The sequence below is a fragment of the Falco biarmicus genome, chromosome 5 (genome assembly GCF_023638135.1).
Source record: "Falco biarmicus isolate bFalBia1 chromosome 5, bFalBia1.pri, whole genome shotgun sequence".
Classification (NCBI taxonomy): domain Eukaryota; kingdom Metazoa; phylum Chordata; class Aves; order Falconiformes; family Falconidae; genus Falco; species Falco biarmicus.
In genome coordinates, this window is record NC_079292.1 from 14,441,227 (window position 1) to 14,462,953 (window position 21,727).

Sequence of the window (21,727 nt, forward strand, 5' to 3'; positions counted from 1 at the left end):
TCATCAGTTCCAGGCCTGACAGAACTGGTCCTGCATTAATCACCCACTCCATCATCCCCCTGTATCTCTGTAGCACTCAGGGGAAGCGCCTCCTTCAATTGCTTTGCATTCAGAGCCTGTCGCTGGGAGCCAGCTCTCACCGCAGTCTGAGGTAAGTATCTGTGTGTCCTGAAAACATAATGCCTCTTCCTCAAGTATTCTTTCATTTTTGTTCCTGGACAAATTTGACATCTGGTAAATGCTGTTTACTTGTTTATTGAAACTAAGCTTCTAAGTTACTTCTTTAAGAAGGAGAAATGCTTTTTGTATCTTGGTCTATTTTCATATAGAACCACTTATGTTAAAAATTCGATACTTCCCTAGTTCCTATTTTTTAATAATAGCTTGTACAGCTAGATATGAAAGTAGGCTGTGCATTAAAGTAATGAGTTGGATTTTTTTCCTTGTTGATATATTTCTAAAATATCCGAAAATGATCAAAATATTGAAAATGTAAAGTAACATCATTCACTTTTATTGAAGAGTCATGTAAAAACTGTACAGTGTAAAGTCATAATACTGAAGTATGCTTAATATCAAAACTGTAAGTTTTGAAATAATTGTGATAAATTTAAACCATTTTGTACTTAAACCAACTTTGTTAGTTTTAGAAAGAATTCCTGAGAACTGAAAAACAATGTAAACATCATTCAAATAGTAACTTTTAATTATTATTCTGGGAGAGTATATTTCACCTAAGTGCCATTTCCCCCTGATTTTCCAATTATACAACTTGATTTCCAATTTTCCAAACCACAGATACACTCATATTTTGACCTACATTTCCAAGTCTAGAGGTTTGTGACTGGGGAGGGCATTGATGCCACCACAGTATCTGTTAGGCATCCTCCAAATGCCTCCATCTCTTTTCTGTCACTCTGGTACTCCTACTCTTCTGAGAAGGCTCCCTCAGTGCTCTTCTAGTATCATGCTGCACACAGAAGACTGGTTTATGCTTTCCTCTTCATTCTGTGTTTCCCCAAATCCTACATAATGTAGAAGTGGAAGGAATATTAACCACTGTGTAGGCACACCCTTAACCAAAAGGTTCCTAGTAGTTATCAATGTAACCTCTTTTTACACCATCTTAATTCTTCTTAGGTGGAGTTGCAAATAAAACTAGAAATAGAAGTATTTCAGAAAGCTATCATTAACCCCAGCCCAAGCCTTCTTTCTACTTCAGATTTGACTTCCTGGATCAGTTTGGTGAATATGAAATACAGTAACTGATATGAGAAGCCAATTTTTCAGATGTTTTCCAAATCAAAGTAAAATAACATATTTTTTATTAATGCATGATCATTTTCTTCAGTTTCAAAATTAAAAGTACAGCTAAAAGAATAACTCAATCACTATACTTCTTTTCCCTTTCTTAGTGCTGATGTCAGTAGAAAAAATTTAAATTCTGCTTCCGTTATTCTCCTGCATTTTGAGAAAAAAACCTCAAATTGAAATATTCTCACAATAAAATACATAATGGCATGTAAATATATCATGGAAGATCCAAACTACACCGGAGGTTTTTAAGCACTTACTGAAAAATAACACTACTGAAAAAGCTGGACCTTTAGGCATAATGTGTGATCCGCTTCCAGGGCAATGGGTGCGATGCAGTATTTGCCTGCACAGCTCAGCGTGAAGTGAAGAAGGGATGTCTTTGCAGCCAGTAATGATGAAAAGTTTTTGTTTGGACATTGCTGTTTGGTCGTGATAATTGCACCTTCAAAAATAATTTATCAGAAAAGCAGAACAACATCATGCGTGCTCTCTGATCAGCTGTAAAACCTTTTTGGCAGGACTGACACAGTGCTGATAAGGAGCTGTTATACACCCTACTGCATAAAGTTGCCTGTGTCACTGACTTCTTATTAGGATGAAATCTTGACCCTACCCGAGTCAGATTTGTCACCGATTTAATTGTAGCTGCAATTACCTCCTTAATGTTTTCGAACATCTTCAGAGAAGACAATTAGCTACTTCTGGCCCAGTCAAACAAGCAAGCCACTTCGTGGCAGATTTCCCTGCCCTGATCTTGTGAGGAGTGGTTTTGTTTTATCCTGTTTCCAACAACGACTGAATGAGAGAACTGAAGTACTTTGGTTTTGGTGGAAGGCTGAAGCTGGGCAGAGAGCACTGTGTCTTCACCTGTGAAGGGCAGTTCTGCTGGCTGCAGGCATTGCTCGGTGTTATTTCCAAGCAGATAAGGTCAGCAATGGTACTCTGCTAAGAAATGGGCCCAGCAGCTCCATGATGACAGAAAAAAAGCCTGTACAAAACCATGCTCTTCAAACACCCATCTCCACACCACCGACACCGACCTGCCAAGGTTCACTTTACCTTATTTTGAATTCAGTTTGTTTCTGCAAGGTCTTTTGTAGGTGGGGAATGGGTTTTACCACCCTACTTCAGAGCGATTCACCCTCAGATCTTTTAGAGGGGTCTCTGGGGTGGCTGGTGAACCAGGGTAATGCAGGGAGGCAGAGGAGCCCCCGCTGCGAAGTTGCACTGCCCCAGGCCCCTCCGTCTGTTCTTCACCTGATTTCCCCCCCTGCTTTATTAAGCACCGCGGGGTGACCTGCTCCAGCTGTGGGATGTGGAAACTTTTGCTGGAGCGAAGCAAACCCACATCTCTGGGGAGCCCTCACGGCGCAGAGGGGCCACCAGCTGCCGGGCCCTGCCATGGCCCCGCCGGCGCGGCCCTGAGGGGGCGGGGGGCTGCAGACTCCACCTCCCGGCATGCCGAGCGGGGCGGGGGGGGCTGCAGACTCCACCTCCCGGCATGCCGAGCGGGGCGGGGGGGGCTGCAGACTCCACCTCCCGGCATGCCGAGCGGGGCGGGGGGGGCTGCAGACTCCACCTCCCGGCATGCCGAGCGGGGCGGGGGGGGCTGCAGACTCCACCTCCCGGCATGCCGAGCGGGGCGGCGCGCGGGCGGCGCGCATGCCCGCCCTGCCACAGCGCCCGGCGCTCACGCCTACCCCTCAGCCGGGCTGCGTGCGGCGGAGCAGCGGTACCACCATGGAGGCCGTTCCACAGCCACGGCCCGCGGGGGCCGCCGCCGCCGCCCCGCCGCCGCCCGCCGCCCCGGCCCCGGAGCAGGAGCGGAAGCTGGAGCAGGAGAAGCTGTCGGGGGTGGTGAAGAGCGTCCACCGGCGGCTGCGCAAGAAGTACCGGGAAGGTAACCGCGGAGGAGGGGGCCGTCCGCTCCGCGCCGCCCCTCTCCCCTCACGGCGGGAGGCGGGCTGGCAGCGGGGGGCGGCCGGCGGGGAGCTGCAGCGCCGCCGCCGAGGAGGAGGGGAAGCCGCTCCCGCGGGGGGCTCCGCGCCGGTCGGTGCGTCGTCCCCCCCCCCCCCCCCCCCCGGGGCGGGGCGGCCCGGCCCGGTGCCCCCAGCCGCCGCCGGAGCGGCGCGGGCCGGCTGGGCCGCGGACCGCTGCCGAGGGGGGGTGTGTCATGGGGGGTGGCTGGGAGCAGCGGCTGGGAGCAGCGCCGGGCTCGCTTCCTGCTCCTCCCCGGGCGCCCGGGGTGCCGCTGCCGGGGGTTGCCCGCAGCCCCGCCGAGGAGCCCTGGGCCGGTCTGCCGAGGCTGTGCCGCTTTCCTTGAGCTCTTGACGGCGGAGACCCCTTCCTGGCTCGGGAGGGCTTATGGCGCATCTCTAGGAGTTTTTCTCGTGGGATGTTAAGAGAAGAGGGTTGGCGCGCACGGATAATGCACCGAGATGGAAACGTGCCCTTGGCTAAAGGTGTGCTACACCTGTGCCTGGGCATGGGTCCGTCTAGCCCTATGTTACTGCTCCGTGTGACGTTCAGTAGCAGATAGCTAGGCCTTTCACCACAGGCAGCTTCCAAGTCCTACAGCAGTGTTTTCCAGACCTAGGATATGCAGGAGTGAGGACTGTAGGTCATGAATGCCGAGAGAGATTGAATGACGATCTGGAGAGGCACGGGTCTTTGTGAGTTGTTTATCCCTTCTGTCTTTCTACGGTGGAGATGTAGCTCAGGCTGGAGCGCTAAGCGAAAGAGCTGAGAGTTGAGGAAAAGCTGTTATAAAATCCTGTGAGTCCTTGAAAAATCTACTAGGTCATCAGTATTAACGCCCTTATGCAAGGTTCTTATGGGTGGTATTGCAATGTGTAAAACCTTCCCAGAAATGCTTTCAGATGAGTGTCAGAGTTGAGATTTGTTTACTGAAATTTCTGGCCTCCTTGGGTTGACCATAACAATCTCTTCAGTCTTTGTTTTAACACAGGTTACAAAATATTCATCCATTCATTCTTTCAGGGAGTCCACAGCTTTTTGGTGCATACCTCCAGAAGGACACACATAAAAATGGGAACTCTTCCTGTTGTAGGCAGGAGTTCTTGCTGCTCCTCTATGTCTGTGTATGACACTTCCGTTAAAGAAACGAGGTCATACTGCCTTCTGAACTTCAGAAGTCTCCACAGGAGCCTGTCCATGGGATTTGGGCACAGATATCTACCTATCTGGACCCTGATCAAAAGTTGCTGTTTATTTTGGCCTTGATGAGCCAAAACTGAAGGGAGGATCTCCCTTGCTCTCCCAACATCTAAGCAAAGGAACATAGTACGTTTAAACATGCAAATTCTGGCAAAGGAATCCAGCTTTTAGCAGTTCTTATTTATCTGGTATTTCAGAGTGCCTGCAGATTAAGACAGATAAGCACTGGCACCATTAACTTTACAAAAACAAAAGTGAGCAATCTCTGTAACAATTGAATGTTTTTTAGATGAGAGCCTAAATTACATGGAAGTCTATATAAGCCTGCTTCTCGGCAAAGAGCAGATTAGTATGCAAAGGTAAGTTGTGTGTAACTGGTTAAGCAAAAGAGCCAATAGTACTCTTAATTTACATCGTATTTTCTGTAAATCTTGTGTTAATGAAAACTTTAAGGTGACTTTTCTAGTTTCTCTAAATTAGCAACACTGTTTGTATTTTCATGGATAGAGTTAAAAACCAAACAGTTCATCACATCTATGCAGCAAGGAGAGCTCCACCCATTACCTACTCAGCCAATAATAGGTGGTCTTTACTAGCTATTAGTAGTCATAGTACTTCATACCTTAGCTTCTTTCAACTTCAGAATTTTATCTTTGGAGTCTTTTCTCCCTGTGTTTCTCTATGCTTCTAAAAGCAGACTTGAGAATCTCCTTCCTAAATGCCTTTAATGTCATTCTGAAATTGTAATACTAAGACGTGCTTGACCTCTGAAGGATCTTTTGGATTTTTTTGTTTTCTAATACTCAGCAACTCTGACTGGCAAATACATTGCACTGACAAAATTAAAGTTGATAAGTTTGCTGAAGAGAAATAAAAAGCCAATAAATCTTCTGTAATTTCTCAGTATAATTTGAATTTTAACTTGGGTATGAAAGAGCAGAGGAAAAAAATGCATCCTTGGTTATATACTTACAGCTTATTACAGTTGGAAAACCTCTTGACTCCGCAGTCAACCTCCATATGAAGCAGAAACAGACCTATCTGTATTCTAGAGTCTTCTGTTGTCCTTCTTTGGGGTTTTCTTTAGTTTTGTGTTTTTGTTTGGTTTGTCTGCCTCTTTTCATGTTTAGTGGAGTTCCATGAAGCTAGAAGCCAGTTTCCATTTTGTCTAAATAAGCATAGAGAATTGCCATTGCATGGACTTCAGTGCGTTGTCTGTAAACAGTAAAATAAATTACATATGAATTTTATCGGTAGGAGGAAAAAGCATGTTGAATATCCTTCTCAAAGGCGGATGATTATGTTGCACAGGGTGGGTAAGTCTAAGAAAGTCCCTAGTATTGTACTATGATCCTAAGTTACTGTCTTCTGTTTAAGTGTTGAAGGGAAATAGATGCATCCTTTTTCATGAGATGTTTGTTGATAGAAGTTATACAGGCTTGATTGTAATAAGCTGGTTTGATAATTCATTTGCCTTGCTGATGTTAGCAAGGCTTGTGTTTTAACGGGCAATTGTAAAAGGCGAGCCACTGTATTTGAAGAGGAACCAGTGGGAAAGTGACAATATGCTTCAAAACTGCAAGCTAACACATTTCTGAAGAAGTTGCATACTTGTCAAACTGCAAGAGCAATAAATCTTAACTAAGGATGCATCACAGCAAATTTTTTGTAGTTACTAAGGAATTACCAGAGTAAAGTTTAGTTAGCATCATGTCATCAAATCTGAATCTTGGGTTTTTTTGATTTCTGCATTTGTTGAACCACTTGTACTTGTAAGTATGGTAGATTGATTTTGTATGTACTTCTGTACTGTGGTTCATGTCATATGATAGTCCCAGAGCATGCCAGTATATTTATGACAGCATTTGCTGTGTTTGAAATGGTTCAGCTTAAATTCTTTTAAGTTTGCATTGAAGCGCATTTCTTTTTCTTCAACAATTTTTAGGTTTTTTACCATGTAACTAGTACTTACCTCTACCTATTTTCAGGATATTACTAATCTAGTATGACTTCTAGTGGGAATATTTATTTTTTTCTCTCTTTTTCACTCCTTTTTCTTTTCATCCTTTGTGACTTCCTTCCCTTCCCCTTACATCCTTTCTGTTCTTAATTAGTAAATAAAGAAGGGAAGCATGTAATTGTAAATGCCATGGCAGATATGGTAATTTGCAATTGTAAGATATTCTTTTTTTTCACCACTGTGGATCTGACAGTAGTATTATGTCATATATTGTAAAATGGTTTAATTGTTTAAAAAATGAGTTTGTGTTTTTTAGTGGAGAAAAAAAAAGTGTATTTTTTAAATTGAGGTGATTGGTCCTTGTCCACACTGAGTGAATGTGTCAACTAATTTAGCTAATCATTAATAAATTGTTTCAGTTGCTGAGGTATCTGTAAAGGTATTTTATGCAATAATTTTCTGTGTTTGACTAAAACATTTCATTTTTCCTTCCATACACCTGTTAAGGCTGTTCAGGCTTAGAATGAGACAGAACTGATCCTTGTCCTGATATTTGTTACTGTATCACAGAAACTGATAGAAACCTTCCTAGGTGGTAGTTTGATTCCTTAAAGATTTGTTGAAACTTTAAAGAAAATGGGTAGTAACTTACTAAGAGGTTTTTCAAATCCAGAAAATCAGGAAGAATTTACAGGAACCTGCCTGACAATAATAAGTAGCCTGAGTAGGTAATTGGTTTAGACATTTGAGTGAGAAGTGTGGCTCTGAAGTCAGTTGCTTTATGGTCTCTTCCTCTCTCATGTTTTTCATGAAAAACCTTGAGAGAGCTTAAGTTCTTCCTGATGTGAAACCGGAAACAGTTTGAAATAGTGGCATTTTTCACAGGACAGGAAAACTTTGTCACTGAACTCTACACAGTAAGTTAACAGTTGTTACACTTTTTTTTTTTGTTAAATAAACCTAAGTTTTCAAGATCTCCATTTGTCTTTTCCCCACTCGCATTAATTTCTTGGAAGAGGGGGACATTTTATAATACTGTTACATTTTCAAGCAATACAAACTAAAATCCATTTAATTAAAATTGATGCTATCTTATGACATGAGCATTGATACAATTGCCCTTCCAGTTTGCACACCACAGTTTTGCAGTGAAACTTTCATTAGGAGTCCCATAATGTTTTTATAGTTTGGGGGATTTAATCACTGGTATCATTAGTTAGTCCACAAATTTTGAAAACTCTTTTTTTGAAAAATTTGAAAATTTTTGAAAAAAGCTACGATACAGACTTGCAGCCACTGAACAAACAGCTATATGTAAACTTCTTCCCTGCTCCTTTATTGCCTTGGCAGGGAAGATGATGTTCCAATTGCAGGGTCAGTATTATGAAATCTTTACCTGTGCCTCTGTTGCTTCTGATTTTTTTTTTTTGCTCCTGTGTTTGCACAAATCTACCAAAATCAGTAGGTTTTGTTAATGTGTTCATCTGTGTGTTGGTGGTGTTAAGGTGTAGCACATAGTCCATCCCACAAAGTCAGGTTTGGGGAAGAAGAGAGAGGGCTGGTAGGTTCCTATAGAATAATCCAACACCTGAGGGCAGTAATTGCTTAAACTATCACCAATGGGCTCCCCACTGTTTGTGTGACAGCCATCAGAGATTTACACCAGATCACAGACACAGATTATTCTTCAGGGTGATCTAAGATGACCCCCAGTAGATGCTTTAAATGGCAGATGAATTGGGCCCTGGGAGTCTGTTTAGTGTAAACAGATAGATAGGAAGTTTACTTGACAGGTCAGATGTAGAGATCCATGCTTGGTCAAATGAATCCTTTCTGTGTGAGTAGAAGGGAGGAACATTGATATTGAGATAGATAGAGAAAAGGAGATTCTATGATTTATTTATTTTTTAAAATACTTTATTGTGAAATATTTCAGGTAAATCCTAAGAAATGTAAAGCAAACACTGGTCAGACAAGAGAAGGAAAATACTAGCTCCAGTTGCTTTAACTTTGAGTTGAAGTTCATGTTCTGTATTTAGACATGTGAAACTGGAAAACAGTGAAGCCGAAAATACCTAATGTCTTTTACAAGAAATACTGGATATGCTGTTTTAGTAAGACAGATGTTCAGTTAGTTTCTAGTTTATCTTGTATACACTGAAAATTGTGACTAGCATAGTATTAGCTGATATTTCTCATGTAATTAATTTTACTAATCATAGCCACAGCATTCAGGCATTTAGTAGTAAAGCTAAATTTCAACTGACAAGTCTGACAAGATAAGGAAATTTTGTTGGGATATTCATAGGAATTTGATTTCAGCTTTAGAGCAGTGGACTATGTAGGGTTGCTTTTCCCATTTACACTTTGGCATGTTGTAGAGGCTAGTTTACTCTTGCCAGCAGTGAGAGGTGGTCTTAAGGGACTGAAAATGAGATGGATTTTTTGCATTCCCCAGTTTGTTGCCATCAACAACAAAAAAGAAAGCTCAAAGATCTTGCTAGGTGTTGCTATGGCCAGCAGCCTGTCATCTGAAGTTATCCAGATTGTTAATTGTGGGGATAGGTTTGCTTTTTCCAATGAGCAATTCAAAGAGCTTTATTAGTAACTATTGTACAAACATGAATATGTAACTTCTGTTCCTAGCTTTCATTGTTGGTCAACGTATTTGAGCTGATTTTCTTCTCTACCAGAGTCATTAAAGGTGTACATAGGAGTTAAATAGACATATTGAAAAGGGAGTGGGTTAAATTGTGGGGTTTTACATTTAAAATTTTTATCAGCATGTCGGTAGCCAAGACTTCAAAACCTTTGTTTGGTCTTCCCCCTGCCCCAATTACAGCCACTTTGAATTCAGAAAATTGTAGTTTTCCAAAAGGAAATAATGGCTGTTCTAATTCCAGTTTTCCTTGAATGTTAAAAAAACTTTCTTTTGGGGGGAGTTGTTGATTAAGATCTAAGTCCACATTGCATCTGCCTGAAGTTTAAACGCACAATTTCAGTTAAATTTTGGGATGCAAAATCTTGTTCAGTGATGAAGTATTTAGTATTTGTTTTTGAGATTGTCAGAGATGACTGCACTATTTTTCTGAAGAGCACTGATGGAATTAAGGAAAATAGTACTTACAAAGCTCGTCTTGTGGGTGCAGATAGTACTTTTAAATCTCTGACTTAACTATTTTATTGCTTAATAAAAGGGAATTATTCAGATCAGTTGTTTGGGGTTTTATCCCATTCAAAAATGAAAAATATTGCCTTTAGCAAAACTGAGCTCTGTTTCTTTTATATAGAGGATTGTGTTTTGTTTAAAATACTAGTTGATATGACTCGTTCCATCAGAAGCAGAAGACTGATTTTTTTCTATTTATTTCATAAATATACCTTAAATGACTATTACATTTAACACTCTGTAAAGAAATGTCTTAGAAATAAAAAAGACAAACAAAAATAGGATGAAAGAAAGCTGGGGTTTTGTTCTTAAAAATAGGCTGCCTATAGAGAAGAGTTCTGGTGAGAAATTGTCCTGCCAAGAATGGCAAACCTGGTCTGCTCATGCTGTGCTGGGGACCTTTGATACAGTCTTGTAAATAAATGTAGAATAAGGAGAGTTCTTACAGAGCTTGTATGATTCTTTTTCTTTATTAAAAATGTTTTCAGTTGTTGAAACTTACAACTAACGTTAAGTCTCTATTGCTGTTACCCACAATTAAAACTATCTTGTAATTAGGATCATTTAAAAATAACTTCAACGTGCCTGACCTGTTCTCTCTCTGACGGGATTCAGCAACTGCTGATTACTCTGTGGTTGAGTTTGGGGTATGATTTAGCCATTATGTGGGCAATATTAATGTGAGTGGAAACTGTTTAGAGGGACTATTCTGTTTTAGGTAAATAGTATTGGATTTTTGTTACTGCATTGGAAAAGGCTGTGTTACAAAAACCTGCAAGTTGGTCAGTCATTTATTCACTGACAGAATTGCTGGAAGGAGGTGGGCTTTGGGCTTTTTTTGTTTTTAATGAAATAGTTAATCATCAAGGTTAAGAATAGGTAATTTATTTGCTAGGCAATTCTGGATAGAGAGGAAAACAAACATGAAAAAATTTTAAAATAATGGCACTGTAGTGATTTGAGAGGTATGTGAAACTTCTGTTGTGAGCCAATCTTGCCAATCACACTTTTTAGCTGGATGTTGGCATAACTGGTTTGTTGATGGAGATCTGAAGTGTATGAAGATTTCTGAAGTCAGTCAGTGCTCAAAACAGGTTTTAAATCGCGTAAAAGGTGATCTCCAAGTGCATAGTAAGAGTGTCAAGTAGCCTTACACATCAGATTGTAGTATGGTCATGAGTATGCAAGATTAAAAGTTTAATGCACTAAATCAAATATTAACTTTAAGGTGCAATTGAAGATGCAAACCTTTTTTTTTATTATTCCTTTAGATTAGCCTACCACAAACTTATGTTCAATTTACAGCATTATTGATTGCTTAACAGAAGATTTTATTTATCTTATATCTTTAGTAAGCATTAGTTTTGTGGTGAAACCTTCCTGCATATTTTACTGGGTTTTTTTGGTTACACAAGCAATGATTCATAAATAAATGTTTAACTCCACTAGAGTTAATGCAGTATTTGCACATGGGTTATAATGTATTGCTTGAAAAATTAATACACAGTAGATTATATTGTATTGTTTGAAAATTTTTAATACCTAGCTCTACTGTGTTCTGGGTATCGGTTTGAAAGTGGATGTTGCAAGACCTGTTGTAGTCACTACCTCAAAAATCTCATTATTTGCATTTTCAACTCTGTTTTGGAGCATGATTATGGAATTAAAGTTCCTGTAAATCTAATGCACTTGTCTGTGTCTTCTCAAAGCTCACCCTGGAGAAGAATGGGGAGGGGAACCCAAAGCAACACACTACCATGGTAGTTGCTCAAGGAAAACTGGACCTCAGACCCTTCTTTGAAAGTCCCCGTGCATTTGTGACAATGTGTTAAGATGACCCTGTCTGCAATTGTTCTGGAGCTTACATTAATGAAAGGACAGGCAAACAGGCATCATATCAAGCCCAGTATTGACAGTGGGTCAACAGCAGATGCTTAAACAAGAATATATGAGAAATGCTGCTGGAGCATCACTTTAGACTTGCTTCACTCTGTCTTTCGGCGATTTCATAGTCTAGGACCTCCTGTGTTAAAAACTGCATCATTGAATATGGACTTTGTCCCAGACTTTCTTCTCTTAGCTTGCTCCACTACATGAACTTTAAGTGTAATTATACGTTTTGTCCAGAAGTAACTTTTTTTTTGCTTTGAAGCTGTCTTTTTTTTTTTTTTATGTTTTTCCTGAATGTCTCCTACTCCCAGAACAACCAGAAGTTGTTCCATACTTACCTTCCCTCTGTCACTTCTGATCTTGCGGAGTTCTGTCCCCTCCTGCTTTTGCCTTTTCCTTACCTCTATTTAGGTGTTCCTCATACAGAAGCTGTACTGTATCTGCCCCATGTTGCCATTTTCTGTATCTCTAGACGTTCTGTATTGGTAGATGAAAACAAACTGGAAGTTCACCCAGACTTGATATAGGAAGTGTGACAGAATTACTTTGTGATGAATTTTTCACTTTTGTTCTGACTATCTCTCCTAATAGTCCTTATCATTCAGTTTTATTTTCCTACTAGCTGAGTGCCAAGAAGCTGTTGCTGTCATAGGCAGCTCTGTAGTAACCCAAAGTTCATGTCTCAGAGTGCTAGTAGTCACCTCTAGGTCTGTTGCTGTATATCTAAATTCAAGATCCCTTATCTGTGGACTCTTTTGACCCTCACCTGACTTTCAGAGAGAGGTGCAAACTACCTTGTTCGGAAGGAAATAGTAAGAGTTGCTATAAGCAGTATTTGGTGTTAGGAGGCATCATTACTTTGCTATAAAAAAGTAGTAAGTTACTAGTGGAGGCTAGTTAAGATAAGAATGTCTGGTCTTTGCATAGTTCTTCTTACCCATCTATTTCTTAATTTTTAAGAAGTGGTGTTTGGAAATAGTATCATTGCTTAAGAATAGACCAAATAAAGTAGTGGACTAAAAGAACAATATTAAATGTGGGATGTTGTATTTGTGATGTTTTCCCTCAGGAAGTGTTCACTTGTTTACTTTTTTCTAATTAGTAGTGTATTCTTGAAACAAAACTTTAGCAGCTACATGTCATTCAGGTATTTTGCAGTTGTCTGGAACATGCATTAACATTCAGAGTATTGTGTCAGAAAATGAAACTTTATCTAAATTGCACCATAACTGGCCATTGGAAATACACTTTGAACTTGGCTAGTGCTTTCTGGCTTGGTGCTGTATAAGTTCTGCACTGCACTGACACAAGAAATAAAGATTCATAGGAGTTATGCTTGTTTTGCCCCCTTTGCTGGTAGGCCACTGTCTATACCATTTCTTGCTCTTTTTTTGCCAGTAGAGTATGTTCTGTCCTGCATGATTGTTTTTACACAAAGCTTTCCTGAAAGCTCTTGAAAAGTGACCCACAGGTTTTGGTAGTAACCCCTGTGAGGGCCTGCCTGTGTCTTGGGTGGTCAGTTGGTGACCATGACCACCTTTTCTTTTAAGCATATCTCCTTGAACTTGGATCATTTGGGAAATAATGAGGGCTATCTCTCAAATATTGCTATGTTCTTTTGTCCAGCCTAAGAACTTTCTTATATGTGCTAGTTGAGTAGCAAGTAGAATGTGATTTCTTGCTTAGCCTTCCTATTTTGTTAAAACTAAATCATGGCCACTCCCTTCCATCTCACCTTCCATCTCACACAAGGGAGTATAAACACCTAATTTTAAACATGACTCATTTTGATGATTGTACAAGTGTGCTAGATGATTATTTTAGAAGAGAAAATTGCAGTGACTTCCCTAACCCAAACTTGAACAGGGAGTAACCTGGATGGTTGGTTTAAATTTTCTAAGTATGCAGCTGTCTATACTTGTCTGTCATACCCAGTCTTGCTCTTAAGTGGAGGACAGGTGAGGTAAGACCTTGTTACTACTTTGCATGAGGGCAAAAAAGAGATTGCTACTGGAAGAAATCTGTTATTTACTGCTAGTTAAAACAAAGCACATCGAAGAAATTGCCATAAGTGGGTTAGGAACAGAAATCTCTTACTGGTATGAGAAGGACAGGTCATATGGTAAGCTACTTGCAGGCTTTAGCAGACATTAATAGTTAGCTTATGCTTGATACTTTTAAAATATTTTTAATATGAAGTTGCTACAAAACCTGGTCTGGAACCATGTGAAACCTTGAAGTGTAACTCTGCTCTTGAAAACTTGTTTTTAGCTGTGTCAGCTTGTAGGTGCAAAATCAGTAGATAATTTTTATTCTACAGATTTATATATATAAAAGATGCGTACTCACGTTTGTGACTAAGAAACAGAAGGAATTAGTGAAGATTGTACTAGAGTTTTTCTTTAAGGCAGAAATATCCTTTAAGTAAGGTATACCAGGGGGTTGCGTGCTATAGAAACCACAGTAAGACTTGTGGCTAGCCAGACTAGCATTTACCTTGTTTTTGTTTAGCAGTACATTATGTAAAGCAAACTAGCAGAAGTGGATACTTAGCAGCAAAAGAGAGGGAAATCACATTTAATGACTTCGAAGTGACAAACTTAATCTGCAAGACTTCTTTTCAGCAAGGTGATGCGCATGGAAATAAATTTGTCCCTAGGGATCAGCAGGCGAGTTTACCTGTGATTTCCTGACCATAGTTTGATTGTTCCATACTGTCCCCTAGAAGCAAATTCATTGGGACTGGCTAGATTAGGCAGACATCAATGAAGGCTTCAATTCCTTTTCCAATGTATCCATAGAAATCTGTATTCTGGGTTAAACTTTTTTTGGTATTGTTACATGTAATATCATCCACAGTATTTGCCATGAGCATGAATGTTCTAGAAAATCTTTCAGTCTTCCATCTCTAAAATGTTTGTCACATTAATGCTTATGCACAGAAACCTGAAAGTGAAACTTCCTGGGGACTTGAATTTCACAGAGCAAACTGAACAAAATCAGTATACTGAGAATACTACTAGCTTCTCAAGTACTTGATAGTCCCTTCCTTCAAACCCTGGATTATTTTTTTGTGTGTGTGTTTAACTAGAGAAAGGGGACCTTGTTTTTGTTGCATGCAGGTGAAGTAATATCTTGGGGCATTATGTAACATCTTTTAACTGGAAGATGGGGATTTTGCCATGGAGATAATAAACTGCTTTGTATCTAATGTGCACATGTTTTTGTTGTTGTGTTGTTTTGTTTAGTGGGAGACTTTGATAAGATCTGGCGTGAGCACTGTGAGGATGAAGAAACTCTGTGTGAATATGCTGTGGCAATGAAAAACCTTGCAGATAATCACTGGGCAAAAACTTGTGAAGGGGAAGGCCGAATTGAATGGTGTTGCAGGTAAGTCTTAATGTATTTGAAAGACACAATTATACACTTCTACTTGCAATAATTTAATACAGGCTTAAACATTTTTTTTTTGCTTTTTTGCTGGTTTTTAACATGTTGTTATATTTGTTTATAAGATGTTAATGATTTATTACTTTCTAAAACAAACGGCTTCTTACTGTTCCAGCTTACTAAGGAAATAGCTTATGAAGTGTAATTTTTCAGGGCTTTGGTTTGGTTTGTGTGTCCAATAGTGTTTGATTCCTAAATGCCAATCTCTGGTGCTTAATTTTCGAGTCTCAATCTCTTGCAGCAGACTTTAACCTCTGTGAAACTCGTTTTAAGTGGATTTTAAACTTTTAAATTCCTATATGTCATAAGCATCTAATTTTTGTTGGGTTTTCCTATTTGTAAAGTCATTAAGTGAGTTCAGCTAAAATATTTCAATACTTGGAAAACAAATTCCTAAAAGGAGAAATGTTGGTCACTTAGGATTCCTGCATGCAGTCAGCATCCAAGGCATACCATGGAATTTGTATGGCAGAATAAAACAAAATATTGTTGAAATCTAACTGGGAAGAGAATTTATCAATGGTTCTGTCTTTGGGAATGACTTTATACAAGTGAAAATAATCTTCTGTGCCAGTCTGTAGGTTCTGCAAGTGAGTGTTGCAAAGTGCAGAGCAAAAGGCATTAAAGAACAGCAGATATGGTATCGTTAAATTTAAATTCATTATATGGGTCCTTTGAGCCCATAAAACAAAAAAAAAAAAAGTAGGAGGAATGACTGTGAAACAATTCATCTAGAATACATCTTGGTGGCAACTCAACCTGTTCTGTGGCTTCTGGAAATGCAGCAAGTAATAACAAGCTAGTTTCCTTTTTCCCTACCATAGACTTCTAAATATTTGAAAACCATTCCTTTACATATCAATATTTTACCCTTTAACTTAAACTTAACTATGGGGTTTTTTTGCATATCTTTTTCTGGACAAGTTTTGTGTATCCTTATTCCAGTTGCAAGAGAGGTTAATCTGTTGTAAAGAACTATGCCCCGAAATGGATAGTGTTCTAATGGCCTTGTCAGGGATAAATAAATATTATTGAGGTTGTAGTAAACTCTTGTTTATGCTGTTGACCTTGTTTGGTGGGTTTTCTGTGGGTTTTTTGGCTTTTATGTTTGGTTTTGGCATTGATTATGTTCACTTGTGATCCCAACTGCCTGTTTCTTTTTTACAGGCTTGCTTAGTTGCTAGTTGTTTTCTTGTATTTGTGCTATTCATTACTTCTGTGGAAATGCTGATATTTGTATTTCTCTTCACTAAATTACACTCTCTTGAATCATACTGAATACTAATACTGTGACTTGCAGCATCTTTTCCCCCCCCTGCCTCAGCTTGGCATTGTTTGCAGATCAGTTAAGAGGAGTACTGACTGTTCCAGTGTTCAGGTTATCTGTGCAAAAACTAATTATACAGGACCCAGGGCAGATTCCCATGGAATATTGCTTGATATTTTCTTACAATTTGATTGTCAACTAATATGTGAAAAGTTTTTCAATAGAGCTGTGTGCATTTACTTTAGTTTCAATTAAACAGTATCCTGAGCTTGTGGCAAGCTTGTCTGTTACCCTGTAGGGCTGGGAAACGTTCCCTGTGGACAGGGGAGGAACAGTTCATGGCCTCTGTATTGAAGGTTTTTGGCTCTGTCGCACTTGGTTTCTGTTTCTAGTTCCTACAAGATTTACAAAGTAAACACTTAAGCAAGTGTCCAGTTTGGACCTTGCAGCATGAACTCATATTAAGAAAAGAATCAGTATAAAACTTCAGTTAAAGCACACATACCTTCTCAATTTGCAAAGTCAAGGGGTCAGGAGTTTTACATTTGTAGAAAAAGAGGGGTACTCTTCACTTCTGTTTGTCTCTGATTAAACCAAAGCCTGGATGGCTAGATGCCAGAACACATCAGATTGACATTGTGTTGCACAGGGGTTTTTTTGTTCCTTCTCAAAGGGCCAAGAATTATGCCATACAGATGGCAGGTCCCACGGATTTTACTCCTCCTTGTGTTTGGGTGTGTAATTGCACGGAAGAGAACTTGCATGAGACTTCAGTGAAAGTTTTTGCTCAGTGCTGTCACCATGACAGCAGGAAGGTAGTTGATGTGTATTAGATGAAATTTAATTTGGGGGTGGAATGCTGAAAATACTTTGGAACCACTGGTGTATGCCTGCTGAAGAAAGGATAGTCTAAGCTTTTTTTGTTTTAAACTGAAGAAAGAACTTTTCAGAGGTCTGAATCTGAGAAGTGTTGTTTCCGCTAGTTAAAAAAAACACTTTTTTTTCCTTTCATTTTCTTTGTATTCTCTTACAAACCAGCACCTGATAAAGTAAATCAGAGAATACAGTAGGGTTCTCCTTTCAAAATTCAGCCTAGCTATTTAATTGAAGACACTGAAAAAATGCTTGTTCTGACATTAATTCTTAAACCAGGTGTCATAAAACTTTTTATTTTACTTTTGTTAGTTGTTGAATTAAACAAGCACATATCCAGACCTTAGAAACTCTGTAAGATGGAAGGCAGTGCATCATAGACTGTGCTGATGACCATACGCTGCACTGTATAGGGCCAGTTTTATTTGTTGTTTCAGGGTGACATTATACAACTGTTAACTGGGGAGAGGGGCAGGGGGAAGAGGGATTAAAATGTTACCCCCTTCCAGATGCAGGTCAATGATCCCCTGAGTGGTTGTGTAAAAAGCCTGGATAACACTCAACTGTCTTTACCCTTGCTTTCTTTTTATATCTTTAGAAAACTGAATACAGAGTAACAAATGGTATTTGGAAATTAATGTTTCTGGGTTTCTTTCATTCGTATTACAACACAAAACCTTGTCTTATCCTATTTTGGTTTAAAGTTGGTTTACCCTGAATAATTGTCCTAACTCTTAATTTTTGCTGGCATAGGTAGGCTGGTGAACCTTTTGTATGGACAATGAATGCCAGCCTGTTCTGGTTCTAGTTAGAACAAAATAAGCTAGACCAGCAGGTTTGCTTCTTTCTGTTGCTTTTGCAGTGTTAAGACTTGTGTTGACCTGGCTATTTTTTTTATAATAAAAAAAAAAGGTCTGTACTTCTAACTATCATGACAAAACACTATCTAGACCTGCCTTTTTTCAAAAGTTTTTTGACTGTTTCATGAGCAAACTGAAGAAATGTAGTCTTGATGAAGCTAATATCAGGTGAGTACAGAACTCTTTGGAAAAACTTGCAGAGAATAGATGTTAGAAGCTTGTCTTAAAAATGTGATTTACTGAGGACTCTGTCAGTGTTTGTCCCTGCATCCATTACTAATCAATATTTTCATTAGCAATCTGCTAGAATAATGTCTGTTTATTAAATTTGCAAATGAGACCAAACAGCAAAGAACTGTTACTCTGAGAGCAGGATTAAAATTAACAGTGTTGTCAACTATACAAATACAGACCAGGGAGTAATTGGTTGTGTCAGTCTTTTAGAAAACCATTTGGATTCTGTAGCAGGCCACAAGCTGAAAATGAAACAGTCATGGGATGCTTTTCCAATAAAGGCAAATATTATACTGGAGTGTGTTAATGAGATTGTCCACAAGATGCGCAAAGTAGTCCTCTGACTTCTAATATTGCTCTTAGCCAAAACATCACCTTGGCCACTGCATTTAAAAAATAACAAATAACAGCTCAACCCCAAGAAAGACAAAGAAATGATCAAAAATCTTTTTTTTCTGCAAAAGCCTTGGAGATTTTTTTTTTTTTTTTTAGAAACTGGAACTGTCTAGTTAAAAGTCGAGAAGGCTAAGTAATCTCTTCAAGGATCTTTGAGAATAAAAGGTCTCTGCTAGAACCGGAAAGTTGATCCTGTTTGGGTTTGGAAGACTGAATGGATGTTCAAAAAGGAAAATGTGTCAAAACCCTAGAACTGAGACCAAATATGAAAAATAAAATGAAAAATGTATTGTATACAAGTTTCTCAACTTGAAGTATAACAAAATGTGATGATAAAAAATTATAATGCTTTAAATTGAGAAACCTAGTGCCATCACCTATGCTGAATACAGGATTTCCATAACCCAAAGCTGGGTGCGCATGAGAATCACAAAATTTTTCCCAGTCCAGAGGAAACTTTTCTGCTCTTCTAGGTATGATTAATGTGTGTAAGGGCAATTGAGAATTCTCCCTTCTTTGATTTTTCTTTAGAGGTTAGGGGGTGGGTAGGTTAAACCTATAGAAGAGTTTACGCTCTTTTTCAGGCCAGCAGCTCTGTCAGTCAACATTAATAAACATATTCCTCAGTGTGTGGGAGAAAGGGAGAAATGTTTTGCAGACAAACCATGACAAGAAGTCCAGACTTTCAGCTCTAAAGGGAAGTATGTTATTTCTCTGTACTCTCCCAAACTTCATCTTCAATATTAGGTTTTGGTTAGTGAACATTATAAGGAACGTATGTTAAGATCACCTTTTCCTTGTTATAAAGCAGAAGGGGAAAAAAATGGTCTGTGTCAGTTCTTAGCTTGTAAAATTGGCTGCTTGAAACCCTCAAGAACTGATGACAGCCATCAGAAACTGCTTTTTGCTATGATAAAAGCTGACCATGCCAGCTTTCACGTAGTTGTTCGTTATTACTCAACAAGAACAAACTACTGATTCTTTCATGGGTTTTACATTTCATATTGTGTTTCTTTGGCAATGCTCCCCTCAATAGTTTTTTCTTTTTATTATTATATAACCTATTGAATCCCTTGGTTTTGGTCACTGTATTTGAAAACAAAGCTTCTCTTTAATTTCTGGAGAGTATTAATAAATTAATATGTATTCATATTGGCTTTTACTGAAACTCCCTATATGTGTCCAGCCCAAATGGTGGAGAATGGGGTCAACTTGAACTTAAAAAGGTTGTTTAACATTTAAGGAAGAATAGGAAATAAGTTGCACTGAGGAAATACCTCAATGATTTTGTTACTATTTATTCTATTTTTAAAGCGAAGACATGAACTTATACTTCACCCATTCCTCTGCCAGCAAACTTGAACAATTTAGACCTGAAGTGTTTATTTTGCAGTTTGAGTAAACTGTAGTAAGTGTTAGTTCAGTTAGCATTTACATTGCGTAATTCTTCACAAACAAGTATATTAATTGTAGAGCTAATATTGTATCATCAAAGACTGAACGCTTGAATGTCAGTTAAAAATGGAGCCATGTCAGCTCTCGAAATTATAAAACAGATCCCTTAATTTTTTTTCTTTGTAGGTAATTGAGATGCTCTGTTCATTAATTTGGACAGTTGTTAAATGTAGAGTCTTACATAACAGCATACTCAAAACCACAGTGTGATCAATGAGAGCTTGTAATGGCCGTGAAGTTAAACATATGGCTACATCAACAAGTTACCATGAAGTAAGCTACAGAGTGCATTACCTCTGGTTACCTGTTGTGCAGTGACTGCTCACATGCTCCCTGTTACTCCACAGTAGGTGTGAGGTCTGCTTCAATGAGCGGAGTACGTGCACAGCTCCTCTGAGGCCTCAGGAGCCAAAAGGGCAACATGCAGTAGTCCTGCCAGAATCACTGTGATTTCAGAAAGGTGTAAAATGGCGATAACCCTCAGTGGTTATGAAGTGTAGTGTTGCCTGGGGTTTTTTGATTGGTGGTTTTTTGTTTGGATGGGTGGATTTGGTTGGGGGCTTTTTTGTTTTTGTTTTTTTTTTCTTTTTATTCCTTGTGGTACTGCATGGGTATACAGACTGGGATCTGAATGTGAAGAATTTCACCCAGCTTGCAGTCTGTGTGGCTCTGGCCCCTCTTGTCTACCCAGGAGTAGAAAAGAAGATGCTTCCTCTCATGGCTGACTGATAAAGTCTTATGTGCTGACAAGGAAGATCAGTTAAGAAGAATATAGAATTATGAGAGCTCAGATGACATGATAGAAAGGGGTAGAAGGATGGAAAAAACACTTATTTGCACCAGTACCAGTGAGGAAGAAATGGCTTCTCCGTGATGAGAGGAGCTTACACTACACTCGGAGTAGGTAGTTCTCCAGTGCAACAGCTCATCAAGTGTCAAGCGGGGCAACACTCGCTTCTAGGGAGTTAAAAGGTTGGTAACATTTGTAGTCAAGGGGAAAAAGCAATACATTCTCCTGAGGTTGTGAACTTTTTAATATGTTGCAACTTAAATGTCAGCATCTGATTCTGGATTTTTTTAAGACATGTAATGAGGAAAAAAAGACTTAAAATAAAAATGTAAAGACTGCAAGATGCTAACAAAGTAGCAAGGTGACTGATAAATTGTGAGGAAAAAGGGGTTTGTTTTGTTTCATTTCTTTGACTAAATGACACAGAACTAAATAGTTTTACATTGGTCATATGCTTATGAACAAATAACACAATACAGTGAAAATAGACTTCTATTAGCATACCAGCAATAATTCAAGTGTGTTTTCTAGGTTTTTCTTTGGCTTCCTGATGTGTTAAATCTCGTCCCTGCTAAGCTAAATGACTAGCTACTTCTGCTTTAACTTTCTTAATTTTAGAATTGTTGGTTTTCCATACATACAGTCTCTAATGAATGGAGTTGGTATGGTTTCACAGTCTATATATCTGAGAGTATTGCAGCCTCGACTGCTGTTCATGCTTCTGCATGCGATGTTGCCCCATACTGTTAAGATGTGGATTTTATTTCTTTATTACACCTCACTTCTCTTTGGTCTGAAAATAGCTTTGGTTGCTGATGAATTGCAACAATAAACTTGTTGATTGTAAATACAATGTTTACTGAGTTTATTTCTTACATAGCTGTGTTTT

The 21,727-nt window shown here is 39.2% G+C and overlaps 1 protein-coding gene across 1 annotated transcript in view; it reads left to right on the forward strand.

The window, feature by feature from the left end:
- The first annotated feature begins 2,952 nt into the window (after positions 1-2,952).
- The window catches only part of BMT2 (base methyltransferase of 25S rRNA 2 homolog), a 36,129-nt gene continuing 17,354 nt past the window's right edge, over positions 2,953-21,727 (forward strand). Inside the window, exons 1-2 of the mRNA XM_056340392.1 lie at positions 2,953-3,217; positions 14,762-14,903. Coding sequence (XP_056196367.1) covers positions 2,980-3,217; positions 14,762-14,903 — 380 coding nt within the window. The 5' untranslated portion in view covers positions 2,953-2,979. The remainder of the gene's footprint in view (positions 3,218-14,761; positions 14,904-21,727) is intronic.